Genomic DNA, 12873 nt, shown 5'->3' with positions numbered 1-12873 from the left:
CAGTCGTGGCCGCATCCAGATGTTTGCGATTGAAAGTGGGTGATGCACTGTGTCATGTGGAAGTTTGTCATTGGCAGGAAGACGAGACATGATGCGTTTTGGTATCATGCACCTCCTGGCTTTCATGGCAAGCTGTATGCGAGTCACAAGGAGGCGACTGAGGTTCTGTAATACTATTCGGAAGTTCCTGCTGGTTCATCACTCCCACCTAGTAGTCATCATCAATTGCAATCCAACGTTTTGGAACTCTTCTTTGTAACATGCTCCCAAACAGATGCGATTTTCAAGACAACTGAGCTGCCCATGAAGATACATCGTCAAGTGTTGCCAGATATATGATTACTATAGACTCCAGCTGCTTGTCATGACTGCTGCTGGACAAGTCATGCTCAGCTGACTCATATTTTGACTGGCACAATGTGCACACCAGCATACACTCATCAACATCAAATACTGTGTTTAAAACCCAATGTCAACTGCGGACATGAAGACAACTGATCTTTGACTCGGTGCCCTTCACAATTCCACGGTGAATCCAGCAATTGACGTGCCCAGCATCACCCAGACCAGTACACAGTGGTGAATACGCTGCAATAACCCTTCGTGTCCTGAGGTGTACGCGATGAGCATGGGCATCGAGCCAAGGTGCAGCTGCCATGAATACCTGTCAAAGCAACATGAATGCATTTGGCAATCACAAAGGGGTCACAGACTTGCACCGTAATCGTCCAAACATTGGTTGATGAGCCCGTCCTCTACCTCGCTGCTCACGAAGGGGCGTTGGCCAGCCTGAAACGCCGGGTTTCACGCGCCCACTCTCGAGCCTAGAATCAAGGAATCCAAGGCACCACAGCATGCATGAATATCACACTGCATGCATGCCAGTGGGCCAGTGGTGTATAGACTTCGAACAAGGTCTGAGCACAGCTATCTTTTGTTGGCTTGAAATACTGATGCGCACGTCAACAAGCGGCCAATGGCGTCACAAAAAGGCTGGCGCTGGCGTTCTATGGCTGTCCACATGAGCTGCCCATACATGAAAATGGCTCCGCGGGTGCCTTGTGCACTCTTCAGAGATGTAGCAGATGCTGATTCATTCTCGGTGATAACGTCATCCACTGCGCGCCGCTAGGGTCTCCTGCCTTGGTGGATTTGGGGTGGCACCCACAATGACCGTCTCAAACTCTATCAAGGACATGTTGTTGTCCTTCTGCAGCAACAGCACGTTCTCATTTTGCAAAGTGTGATCCAAGGCTTCGCACAGAAATCCACACGTCCTCAACGGAGTCAATCAGAACGCAGAGCAATCAAGTGCCCCAGCGCCCGACAACCTACCATCGATGAGCATTGCTATGAACTTTCTGACGGTACAGAAACCAACAGCTAGTAATCCAGTCCATGAACGCTGAGGCTTCGAAAGAAGCCACAAGAAAGGAAGCCCAATGCATGGCTGTTAATTTACCATTGTCGACTACCGGGGTACAAAGTGATCCGTTCCACCAACACCAAAATGTGAAGCATTTCATCATGTGCAAGAATAGCAAGCAGCACTTTTCTGATATCCACCTCTGCAAGGCATACAGCAAATGGCTGCTGAGGTCACCAAAAACCGCACCGCAACCGAGATGTTGTCCGACGTAGTCTCGATAGAAGATTCCTCGGGTGAAGCGACAAGGCGCATGCTGCCTTTGTACATGTCTGCCTTGGCGCCCGTGATGAGGACGCACTCCCCAGCTTTGAGCTGTGCACACTGATCACCCTTGGCGGTGAACAGGATGCATGCTGAGCTGTCACCCACCAAGCACTCAGTGACATTCTCTTTCCCTCCACTATGGACTTGCTGTCAATCACCTGCAGACCCCACACATTCTCGAACACGGACGATGTATCAGCAACACATTACTATCGACACACGATGATAAGGTGCCTGGACATGTGAAGGATAAATGCAGCCGTGCGTTGGAGCTATGATTGTACTGATCACGCATGCTAAGGCCCTGGCGCCCGCCTGGCGCCACCACGAAAGGACTCGACACAAATGAGCGCCATACCCTATGCCTCAGTTGCTGGCGTGCACACGTCCCCTTGAGCAAGGAAAACCGAAAGTACGCATGAATATTTTTTTGTAATTTGTAACGGTTGATGGTGAATGGAAATGGAGATCTCCAACGTAGAAGCACTCGATAAAAGTCAACTCGGGATGCAGCGACAGTCGTGCAAACCGCCTACAAAAAGAAAAAAGGCAAGCAATACCATGGCACCTCATGTGGCATGTTTTGAAAGGCCAGTGAACATCAGCGTTATCCTCAAAAGCGCGAGTGCGCAGGAGATATGCGTGGGAAACGATTGCGGCATTATAGGACAGATGTGCTGTCCTCTGGCTAGAGCGAGGAGACATGCACTCGTGAAAGATCAGGAAATCCAAACAGGCCATGTATCAGCACAGAATGCTTAGATTAAAGAGTTCTACGGTTTTTTGGCCTGCACATTTGAGCGGTCTGTTCTTGGCTCGCTTGTCTCACCTTGAGCCTCAGCGTCAGGTTGAATCACCAGGACGACAATCCACGACGCTCACAGCCTCCGAAACCATCTGAAACTTATGTGGGATGTAAGAAGCACGCACACGGGAGCAATACGTACGGTTGAGCACTATAGTCCCTTGTAGTCACAACACTGCTAAACTCAGCTACAGAAAATGCATCGCCACATAACTTTCAAGTCCGTCTCCTATGCTGAGCTAGCAGCAATTGCAAACTTTGGAAACATTGGCAATGTCATTGCTCGAATGAACCTCACGTGTTCATCCTATCTCCAGGTATCTCTATCGCGATATCGCGGTTCAACCGTGCCACGCCGTGGCCCACGGTCCCTGGAACCTACGGATGACGCACGCTAGCGGCACTGTTTTCGAAAGTCCTGCGCTCCTCAGCAATGCTTGACTGTCGAAAGGGCGTCTTCCTGTTTTTATGCGCTTTCTGAGCCACCAGTTAACACATGGGCTTCTGCCGTCGGAGTGTGTGCGCCTCGTGATATCTTCAGATAACAGGTGCCGTGCGGGGACATATTATAGGATTGCCTTACAGGGTTGCGTTGTCTTTGTTTATTTCTTAGAACAGCCGTCGAGTGAAAGCGCGAGCTTGAAAGCTTTGGTGATCTTGGCGGGTTGGGCAATTCCGCAATGCTGAGGATGAATACCGCACGCGTGTGCGCTATCACACGCGTTTCGCCTTTGCCATGTCCTCGACGTTCTTCCCCCGGCAGGAACGTTGTTGCAAGGGTGCGATTGCTCCACAATTCATGTTGGAACATTGCACATGCGTCAATGCTCACGGTTCATATTCACTACAAGAAACGAAACTTTTCATCATGTTCATGTGATCGTTTTCATGTGCATGGTCGTGAACTTGCCGTCACTTCAGGTTGTTCATTTTCAGATAGGGAGGTGGTAGCATTCGCTCGAAGTCAGTGTCTGCACGCCCCTCGTGCATTCATGCCATGTGTGAATAAATTGAAGGGAAATTAATCGTCGTTTGCGTTTATTCCCTGCTGTGCGGGCTCTAAGCTTCCTGGTGCGCACGTGACACTTCACCCCTATCTTCGAGATAACCCTGAACTCCTTGCAGCAAAATACGCTCTCTTCACCGAGATGTTGACATAAACTTCGGCCAACATTAGAGCACTTGATATATCTTGACAATTGATAGTTGCGGTCTGTTGCTCAGGGCATTAGCTGACAGAGAATTCGTCTTGAACCAGAGGCTCTACCGGTTGGCATGGTGACGGGGACAAGCTTTCAGGCTCCGGGCCCAGGTTTGGGGAAATATGTTCGTGCTTCGCGTGCAGGGCAAGAAAGAAGATGATGCCAAAAAGGCTCTTCAGGACATTTTTGCGGGAAAGAAAGACATATTGGAAATCCACGACAAGGCTCCACCACCACCCGGAGGCACTGGCGGTGGCGGCGGTGGTGCGAAAACTATCGCCGCGTACACACATTTGCCTGGTTAAGATTTCTGTCGCTTGTTGTGAAAGTTTGTGTGGATCACAGTCATATGATTGCGCCATTCACAATGGCACAAGGCAACGAAGATGCGGGGAGGGCTCGTCATGATCCGAATCTCACTCATGGCCTTCTTGCTCAAAGACGGCCACCTCTTCCATCATGCCTGCCGCAAGGCCCCCGTTGTCGAGAAACTGATGTTGGTGTTGCAAACTGTGTACATTGCCACTCCGTCGTTGGTGTTGAACATCTTGCTGGATCTCTCGTATAACGGTGGATGGATGCCTGTGTGGCTGTTGCCAATGTCCAGTATGTTGTGCAGGATTTGGAGGGTTCAACTGGGGTGAGTGGTTTGACGGCTTCAAGAAGTGGTGCTCTGACGTGGCATCGTTCCTTGCCACACTTGCTGTCATTGGCGGCGTCGTGCTAGTATTCTCATACGGACAAGTAATCATACAGCTCATTCGATCATTCTTCCGTCTCGATGGGCCCCGCAGTATCAAGGCCGCACCTATCGCGCTCTCGGAGCAGGATAAACTCGACATTGCTGCCGGCAAGATCTCTGAGAGTGAGGCTGACCTCATTGCCAAGTATGGCGCGTCATCCGATGACGTCTACAGCGAAGCTCCAGCAAAATGATCTTGCTTGGCCCCTTCCCGTGATGCTCTGCGGCCAAACGGTTTACTGCACCATGTCCAACCTGTTTTTCCATGTTGTTGACATCTTACATCAACAACTTGCCCCCTTTTTGTTCTCTCGCTCGTGATGTATGCACTGCCCTTTACCCTCTGGCATCATGTGGCTGCGCGGGCCGTCATTCCTGTCTTCCAACATCCATGTGGATGTCACGCTCTCTCACACAATGTGCAAGATATGTAAATGTCCATACCCGCTGTGCTGACCCTGTCCCTTCCTTGCAACCATGCCATGAGGTTTTGGGCTCCTTTGCAAAGACGGGGCCTATGCGTTACTACAACGATTGCCTGGTACTGTGCGACTGGACAGTACAAGTGATCAAGATCCTTGCCCGAGGGTCATTTGCATCCCAAACTAACACCAATGACACATGGAATTCTGCAGAGCAAGAAGGTGTCTGATCCCCTTTTCATGAATACGCCCCATGGTTGCTGAAACTTTACAGTCACAGTGACTAGTCGTCACTGAATAGTCCCTGCCGCGTTGCCACCCCGTCATGGGGCTTGCTATTTAGGAATGCTACTGTCTTTGCAGTCGATGTCATCGACGATGCAACCCATTGAAAGGATGGCTGTGGGAGCGATCGATTTTTTTAGAATGCATCGCACGATGACTCGGGTGAAAGCGCGGTAATTTTCTATCGCACGAAATCGATCGCACTATATGGAACACGACCCATTGCCTCAACTGCCAATGGTAAAAGAAAAGGCGCACATGAAAGCACATTGCCGAGAATTCCTTTAGCGCTGCCAGACAGCTCTGGCTTGCACCCTACAAGTTCGTTAGGATAGCGCATCGAGGTCCACAATGACTGCAGCCAATGTGCTGTCTTACTGGGAACGAATTCCTCCCTATGCCATTGTGGCTGCAGCTCGGATTGGGGGCGTGCCCATTGAGCTAAGGCCTGATCCAGCAGGGACGAAGGATACCGTAGTGGCATTCAAGTTGGCCAGTGGGTGAGCTTCTTACTTCGTGATCAGTTTTAAATGCAGCTGCAAATCAATCTCATAACTTTGGATGCGACCTTTGAAGCAGAAGGGCTTACGGACTCGGCAAGGTGACAAGCCTCTGCATGACACAACGTTCCAGGCGTTCGCGACAGCCTGGGTAATTGTTAGAAAGTGCAATCTCAGTACAGTCGATATCTTCATTGTCTGGCAGAACCGCCCGTTGACTGCCTGACTTTGGACGCCTCTTGGAGCGATCCAGAACACAGTACAAACCAGGCCCTTTGCTGCACAAACTTACAGTGATGCAAGCAGACACATGCGTGTGTTTGCAGAGAGAAGATAGAAGGGGCGGCAGCCATCCTGCAGTGCATTGGTAAGATAGCGGCTGCCGGGACGGCCTTGTATGGCGTAGACGACGCATCGGTTGGCCAGGTGCACTCCGCCTGGTCGCATTTCAATTGAATGGGCTGCAGTACGTGCGACAGATATATCTGCAACCGCTTTGTGCACACATTCCTCATTGATGGCTGAATTTTGACAATAAACCGGTGTGCATGTATCCAGGGCATGTACCCCTCAGGGTCAAGGACCCCTGAGCCGTGAGTGACAGCACTGTGATCAGGAACGGGACATCAGCGGGGCACGCTTGACCACATAGATGAATGTTTCATTATGAATGCTGGTCTGTACCACGTCGCGGCTGTTCATTGTAATGGCGTCCACCTAGGCAAGTTTGTATCCGAGTGCAGTGCAGGGTTGTGCCCAAGGGTCCTACCCACCTGGCGAGCAGTGCATTTGTGCCAGTAAGTGTCAGTATATTTCAAGGCATATCTCATATCCTGCCGGCATTGACGGTGCTGCGATCAACTTTGTTCTTGAGCTGCTGTAATCGTGGAGAGCAGTGTCTTGGGACTACGATTGAGAATTTACGTATCAAGGCAACCAATGCACATGACGACAGCTGGAAGCAAGATGAAAGTCTCTGTCTGGTCATGCAGATCGACGAGTGGATGACATTCTGTGAGACGGCGCTGGTGAGCGGTCCAGGCTTGGAAGCTGGCTGCGCAAGTGTGAGCTCAACATTGGCGTTGCGCACTTTTCTTGTAGGTCATAGCCTGACCCTCGCTGACCTCTGCGCGTGGGGTGCAATCCACAGTGCACCCATGTGGGCCAAGGTCAAGCGTCTTCCCAGTGTTGCCAACCTTGCCCGCTGGTTTGACTTCTGTAATGAGCAGGTCCGCGTCGACATCCTCCTTTGTACTGCATCGCCACTCCTGGCTTGTAAGCTGTCTAAGCGATGCAGGCATGTCCCAGGGGTGCAGTCAAAATCTCCGCAAGCGTTTGCAGCTACTTTGAAGTGACACGTTCTATCATGGCTGAGAACTGATGTTCATCTCAAGCCAGCACCTCCATGATAATGATGCTGTATCATTTTGCAACACCACCGCATCCGTATGGACTTTGGCAACTTCAAGAACTACTTGGAACTTTATCAATCCCTTCCATAGAAATGATTGCAGAATTTGCCAGGCTGTGCATATCGATGCCATGTACAAGTGATCCCGCACACTTGCAATTGCTGATCGCTCTTAGATCTTAACCAAGATGCATGCTCGCCTCTTGCTTCCTTGCTTGTACCAAGTGTACTTGCATGGCAAGAAGTACTATGCATTTTTTTGGGCCTGGGAAGCCTCAGCTCGGAACACATGTCAAGATTATCGTGTTATTTTGCCTGTGCTTTTGCCACGTAGCGCAGGCCATGTCAAGGTGTGAAGAGGGCTGAATTGCCAAATGATCTGCAGCCAGTTTTGAAGGCTGCCCTTGGCGATTTGGACCCCAGGGCCATTAAAGCCAGGGCGATGGGTCAGGATGTTGCGGCAACCATTGCTAAGCAAGGGACCTGCGGTTCTTTCGACATTGAGCTGCCCGGGGCAAAAATGGGTCAAGTAGTCACTCGGTTCCCACCCGAGCCTTCAGGTATTGTCTGTCCTACCCCAAGGCAGAGATGTCGTCAAACCTACACAGAAGGTCGCATGAATGCTGAAACGTGGTATCATTCGGCATACTGCACCAAGCTGGCCACGTTCCTTTGCCTTTCCAAACTGTTCAGGGACATTGGCCAATCGTCCCGACGGTTGCCGGACATGATCGGCCAGGGCATCTGTAGCTGATGCTGTTTTCCAAGTGTGACAGCATTTTCATCCTTCTCCAGCGGTCTCAACACTTGAGTTCATGCACAATGCAAGAGTTGTGCACCTGTGCTACACAGATGGCATTGCCAATTTGCAGGTTCAATTCCCTCGTATCATTTGCATTTGCTGTCGAAGTTGCTCATGTGGGTGCCATGGTGCTCAGAGGGACACAGCATCATAGCCGTTGTCAGACTGACCATCCGCAAGCACGCCCTTTCATTTGTAGCTGCATGATGCAATGCATCGTGCGCAGGTTATTTGCACATTGGTCATGCAAAGGCGGCGCTGTTGAACCAGTACTTTGCGGACATCTACAAGGGCAAGCTGCTTGTGCGCTTTGATGACACCAACCCCACCAAGGAGAGCACAGAGTTTGTGGACAACATCATCCATGACATGAAGCGACTGGGGCTGAAGTTTGAGAAGTGCGTGCACCACTGCACGCAAGTATTGCAAGTATTGATGCCTGCCGGAATTGGCTGCCACCCATCGAAAGTCGCACGTACTCCCGCTACTTTACACCCCAAAATAACAGTTGTGGGGTTCATCTGTGGGATGTACACACACATCATGTGTGATGTGTGTGTACACCCTTTCCTTGACACATTGACTTGGAGCATTGTAAATCAGTGTGGGTGCTTAGATCTGTAAGTAGGCCGCCCTCGTACTGCATGATCGGCACATTGGTGGCTACAACTTGTGGATGTATCTTGAGATAGTGCATTTATGCTGCATACTTTCACAGTGATTACTGATGTGTGTTACCTCCAGTCCATGAATAAGTAGGCTGCGTTGTTCATCCCGTGCCACCATGACGTTCACTTTCATTGACATGCTTTGCTGGTGGCGTTCCAGCCTTGTGTGTGAATGACATGGAATGAAAATGAGCAATGTGTCAAATGGGGAAGCCGTGTGGAGGTGATGCTGTTGACATGGCGCACGATGAACAGCAAAACTCAGTTGACATCACTGATACTTGAAGTATGATGAAGCGAAGTCTCGTGACCCTGCTCTGCCCATTTTGGCCTACTGTGCCAGATGTCAAGCCTGTGCGAGGGCGGCTTCCCATGCACAAAGCAAACAAGCGGAGGCGCGCATGCAGGATCACTAACACGTCAGATTACTTCGAGCAAATGCTCGCCATCGCAGAGAAGCTCATCGCGACCGGTGACCTCTACGCTGACAACACAGAGGTGGACCAGATGCGAGAGGAGAGAATGGCAGGGACCGCGTCGAAGTGCAGAGACCTGCCAATCGAGGAGACGCAGCGTGCATGGAAGGAGATGCTCGCAGGCAGCACAGAGGGCATGACTTACTGTCTCCGCATCAGAATGGATATGGCAAACGTGAACGCATGCCTTCGGGACCCTGTTGCATACCGGTGCAATGACCACCCGCACTGGAAGACAGGTACCAAGTACAAGGTGTACCCTACATACGATTTTGCATGTCCGTACGTCGATGCGATCGAGGGCGTCACAAACGCGCTGCGCACAAGCGAGTACAAGGACCGCGAGGAGCAGTTCTACCGCATTCTCAAGATGCTGCAGAAGATTGACAAGTCTCTATCGAATGTCAGCATCTGGGACTACTCGCGCCTCAACTTCATTCACACTGGTGCGTGCCTCGCATCCGTCACACCGCATCAGGCGATATGCGATGGATGCGCTCCCGGTCCCTGCCAGATAGTGCCATCGTCTTGCAGGTGGCATTGGCAAGTGTGAATGTGTTTTGGCTGAGGTTGCAGCGACCTGGAAGCGACCCGTGCGTGTGAGACAATGACAGGGATGCAAATGATCCCCCCTTTGCGTATCGATGATTTATGTCGAGATATAGTCATGAGGAACCTTAAGAAGTGGGCTGAATGACTCATTTTGCTTCACCCAGCGTTGTTTGCGCAGTTCTGTCCAAGCGCAAGCTCAAGCAGCTGGTAGACTGGGGTGTGGTGGAGGGCTGGACGGACCCTCGCTTCCCAACCATCCAGGGCGTGCTGCGCAGAGGCATGACGGTGCAAGCCTTGAAGGAGTTCATTCTTTCCCAGGGCGCCTCCAAAAATGTGACCCTGCAAGAGTGGGACAAAATCTGGACCATCAACAAGAAGGTATGTCGCGCTCATCGCGTTCCAACCCACAGGCCGACATGGACATTGGCAAGGAACTCCTCCCTGGGATATCCAGCATGTTAGGCCTCTCATTCAGAGAAAGTTGATGTCTTTCTGCATGCTTTTTGCAGCACAGTTGCTGTAGTCGAGTCGGATAGCACTCTCAGCTGCTCAAATCACCTTACGATGACACTGTTTTTGTGCTTGTGCCACACGACCCCATCCACCATGAGGTTGGCAACTGGCAATGGGCAAACAGGACTGAGGCATGGCGCCTAACGATGATCTAGTTACAAGAATAACACACCACAGGCATTTGAAAGTCCCAAGTGCAACCTGGGAATTCGCGCTACCAACAGTCTGCGATGTTCTCTTATCATTCTTTTCTTGTGACAGGTCAGGAATACTGTTATGTGGCTGATCGTGTTTTACAGTCTTGCTGTTAAGGGGTGCATTAAACTGGGGGAGCGTAGACTGTTTTTAAATGTTCTTGCTTTAGAAGGTTAATTGGCCCTACTTTTGACATTGCCCAAGGCAAGCGTGTCTGGACCAGCCTGATGTTCCAGAACCTGACTTATGCAGGTGATCGATCCAGTCAGCGCCAGGCACACAGCAGTGCAGGAGGAAGGCAAGGTGCCTGTCACGCTCAGCAACGGCCCAGCCGAGCTCGAGATCTCAACGATCCCTAAACACAAGAAGAACCCGGATGTGGGCATGAAGAGCCTGTACAAGAGCAGCAAAGTGTTCATCGAGCAGGTGGACGCCGCCTTGTGCTCTGAGAACGAAGAGGTAGCGCTTCCTTTCAGCGTTTGGGACCTTGCCTTGACTCAGTGTGCCATGCTCAGGGTCCTCCATGGATGTGGTTCATGCCTCTGGGGTTCATGCCTTGCTTGGTGACACAATGTAGCTGGTTTCTTGTTTGTAAACATCCCTACAGTGTGCCTTTAAGTTGCATTTGCTTGCGGCTGTTTGTCCCTCGCATGCTGACCCCTGCTCTCTAACCCCAACTCCCAACTGTTGCGGAGTACTATGCTTGTCGCCTGTCAACACAGCCACCTTGCTCTGTGTCTGACGACTGGCTTCCAAGCAAGTAGCCTGGCTAAAGGCGCGTCTCCATCTTCCAGGCAATCGTGATGTGTGACATGCTCAGGCGCAAGCAGAGGGAACTTCGCATGTAGGTGACGCTCATGGATTGGGGAAACTGCATCTTCCGGAAGATTCACAAGGGTCCCGATGGAGTCGTAACCTCAATCGATGCCGATCTCCATCTCGAGGGCGACTTCAAGAAAACGAAACTCAAGCTCACTTGGCTGGCCGATGTGCCTGACGTGGTTCCGCTTCGCCTAGTCACCTTGGACCATATCATCACCAAACCAAAGGCATGTTGCACCCTCTCGTGTACAACCTGATCAAGCAGTTAATGCCTTTCCTTTGCCGGCATATGCAGCAGACCATCAAGTCTTCGACAGCTGAGTTTGCTGTTGACCGAACAGGGCATCTTGGTAACCGCAGAGTGCAGGGTCAACTAGATGCCTTGCTGGTTTGCACCCTTTGGCATGTGGAGTACCGTAGCAACACCAACACATGGGCGGTTACGGTCACGTTTTTGGACTCGCCGTCAAGTTTACAAAGAGAAAATAGGCTGAAATTTCAGGTATGATTGTAGTAAAAATGATGTCAAAATGATGTCACGCTCCCAAAAAGTTCGCCGGTTTGTTGGTAGTGTTACGGTATGTTTTAGTTCGTTGTGCATGTCGTGCCGTGTCCTGAGCATGCCTGTTGGCTGGACTGCAAGTTTTGCTGAACCATGGATGCATGCAGTTGGAGGAGGATGACGTGTTTGAGGACTTTGTGAACAAGGACAGCTGGCACGAGACCAAAGCCTTTGGGGACCCCAACATGAGGACCCTGCAGGAAGACACCATCATCCAGTTGGAGCGAAAGGGCTACTACCGGGTAGACAAAAGCATGACGCAGCCTGGCAAGAGCCTGCTTTTGTTTGAGATCCCAGATGGCAGGGTGAAGAAGTGAGCCACAGACAATGACGTTCACGACTCATATCATAGTACGAGCGAGCGCATATGCTGGCAACATGGCGTTGTGATGTGGACCAGGATTGACAAGTTGGTGTGCCACAGTGATATACCGGTAACCCACCTTTGAAACATAAAAACCGTCAACACCTGCAAGTCTGTGAGTCACGGGTCATTTTTTGCAGAATTCATTTGCAAATGGCATACATCGCACATACTATTCTACACGGTAACAACTTGTCATATGCACACAGCAACCAGCCGTGGCGCTCTGGGGTGAACAGGTTGCATGCGACGAAGATCGCCTTGGTTCACCTGAACCCACAGTGACGGACAGGTGGCTGCTCTTCTCAACCACAGCCACCACATCCGTTGATACTAAATACTTGCGGGCGCCCCCAAGGGCAACGTAAGACCGCACTTCCAGATGTGTGAATGATTTCACCACAGCTGAACAGATGGGCTTGTCCAAATGTACAATGATGACCTTGAAAGTGAAAACAATGATACACAAGGGTCGCCATAAGCAAAAAGCCAGTCAGTGGTTGCTGTTGGCCTCATCGCTATCATCGACATCAAGGTCATCAAGGTATTTCGACAAGTCATCGTCCTCCAACAGCTCACCATTCTTCTCAGCTGCAACGGCCTCGTCAACGATTTCGCCTGTGCTCTCATTGTCATCGAGCTCGTCCAGATACTTGTCCAGGTCATCGCCGTTGTCATCGCCTGCTGCCGGCATGCCGCCTTCATTGTCGCCATCCATGATGTCCTGTATCAACCCAGAAAGCAGTGTGAACAACGCATCTGAATGAAATTTCACGGCTTACTCATCAAAGGGATTAGGATGTGGTCACCGATGGCGGTCACTCTCCTGCACGCCCAGCAACAGAAACGCCACACCCAA

The 12873-nt window shown here is 50.9% G+C and overlaps 1 protein-coding gene across 1 annotated transcript; it reads left to right on the top strand.

Annotated features, from left to right (window-relative positions):
* The first annotated feature begins 5500 nt into the window (after positions 1-5500).
* On the top strand, positions 5501-12382 carry LOC149808920 (glutamate--tRNA ligase, cytoplasmic-like). Its single transcript, XM_089995089.1, has 12 exons — positions 5501-5649; positions 5976-6075; positions 6393-6946; positions 7400-7620; positions 8089-8260; positions 8938-9452; positions 9737-9936; positions 10519-10725; positions 11115-11315; positions 11758-11963; positions 12051-12084; positions 12224-12382. The coding sequence occupies exons 1-12, from the start codon at positions 5501-5503 to the stop codon at positions 12380-12382; spliced, it is 2718 nt and encodes a 905-aa protein (XP_089851215.1).
* Positions 12383-12873: the final 491 nt, after the last annotated feature.

The sequence above is a fragment of the Nuphar pumila genome, unplaced genomic scaffold (assembly GCF_984573655.1).
Source record: "Nuphar pumila unplaced genomic scaffold, dmNupPumi1.hap1.1 HAP1_SCAFFOLD_1982, whole genome shotgun sequence".
NCBI lineage: Eukaryota > Viridiplantae > Streptophyta > Magnoliopsida > Nymphaeales > Nymphaeaceae > Nuphar > Nuphar pumila.
The sequence above is the reverse complement of the archived record's forward strand: the minus strand, read 5'-3'. Positions and strand labels throughout refer to the sequence as shown.

Coding starts and splice junctions, on each gene's coding strand:
- LOC149808920 (XM_089995089.1), top strand. CDS start 5,501: ATGACTGCAGCCAATGTGCTGTCTTACTGGGAACGAATTCCTCCCTAT. Junction 7,621..8,088: donor GTTCCCACCCGAGCCTTCAG/GTATTGTCTGTC, acceptor CATCGTGCGCAG/GTTATTTGCACATTGGTCAT. Junction 9,453..9,736: donor CCTCAACTTCATTCACACTG/GTGCGTGCCTCG, acceptor TTGTTTGCGCAG/TTCTGTCCAAGCGCAAGCTC.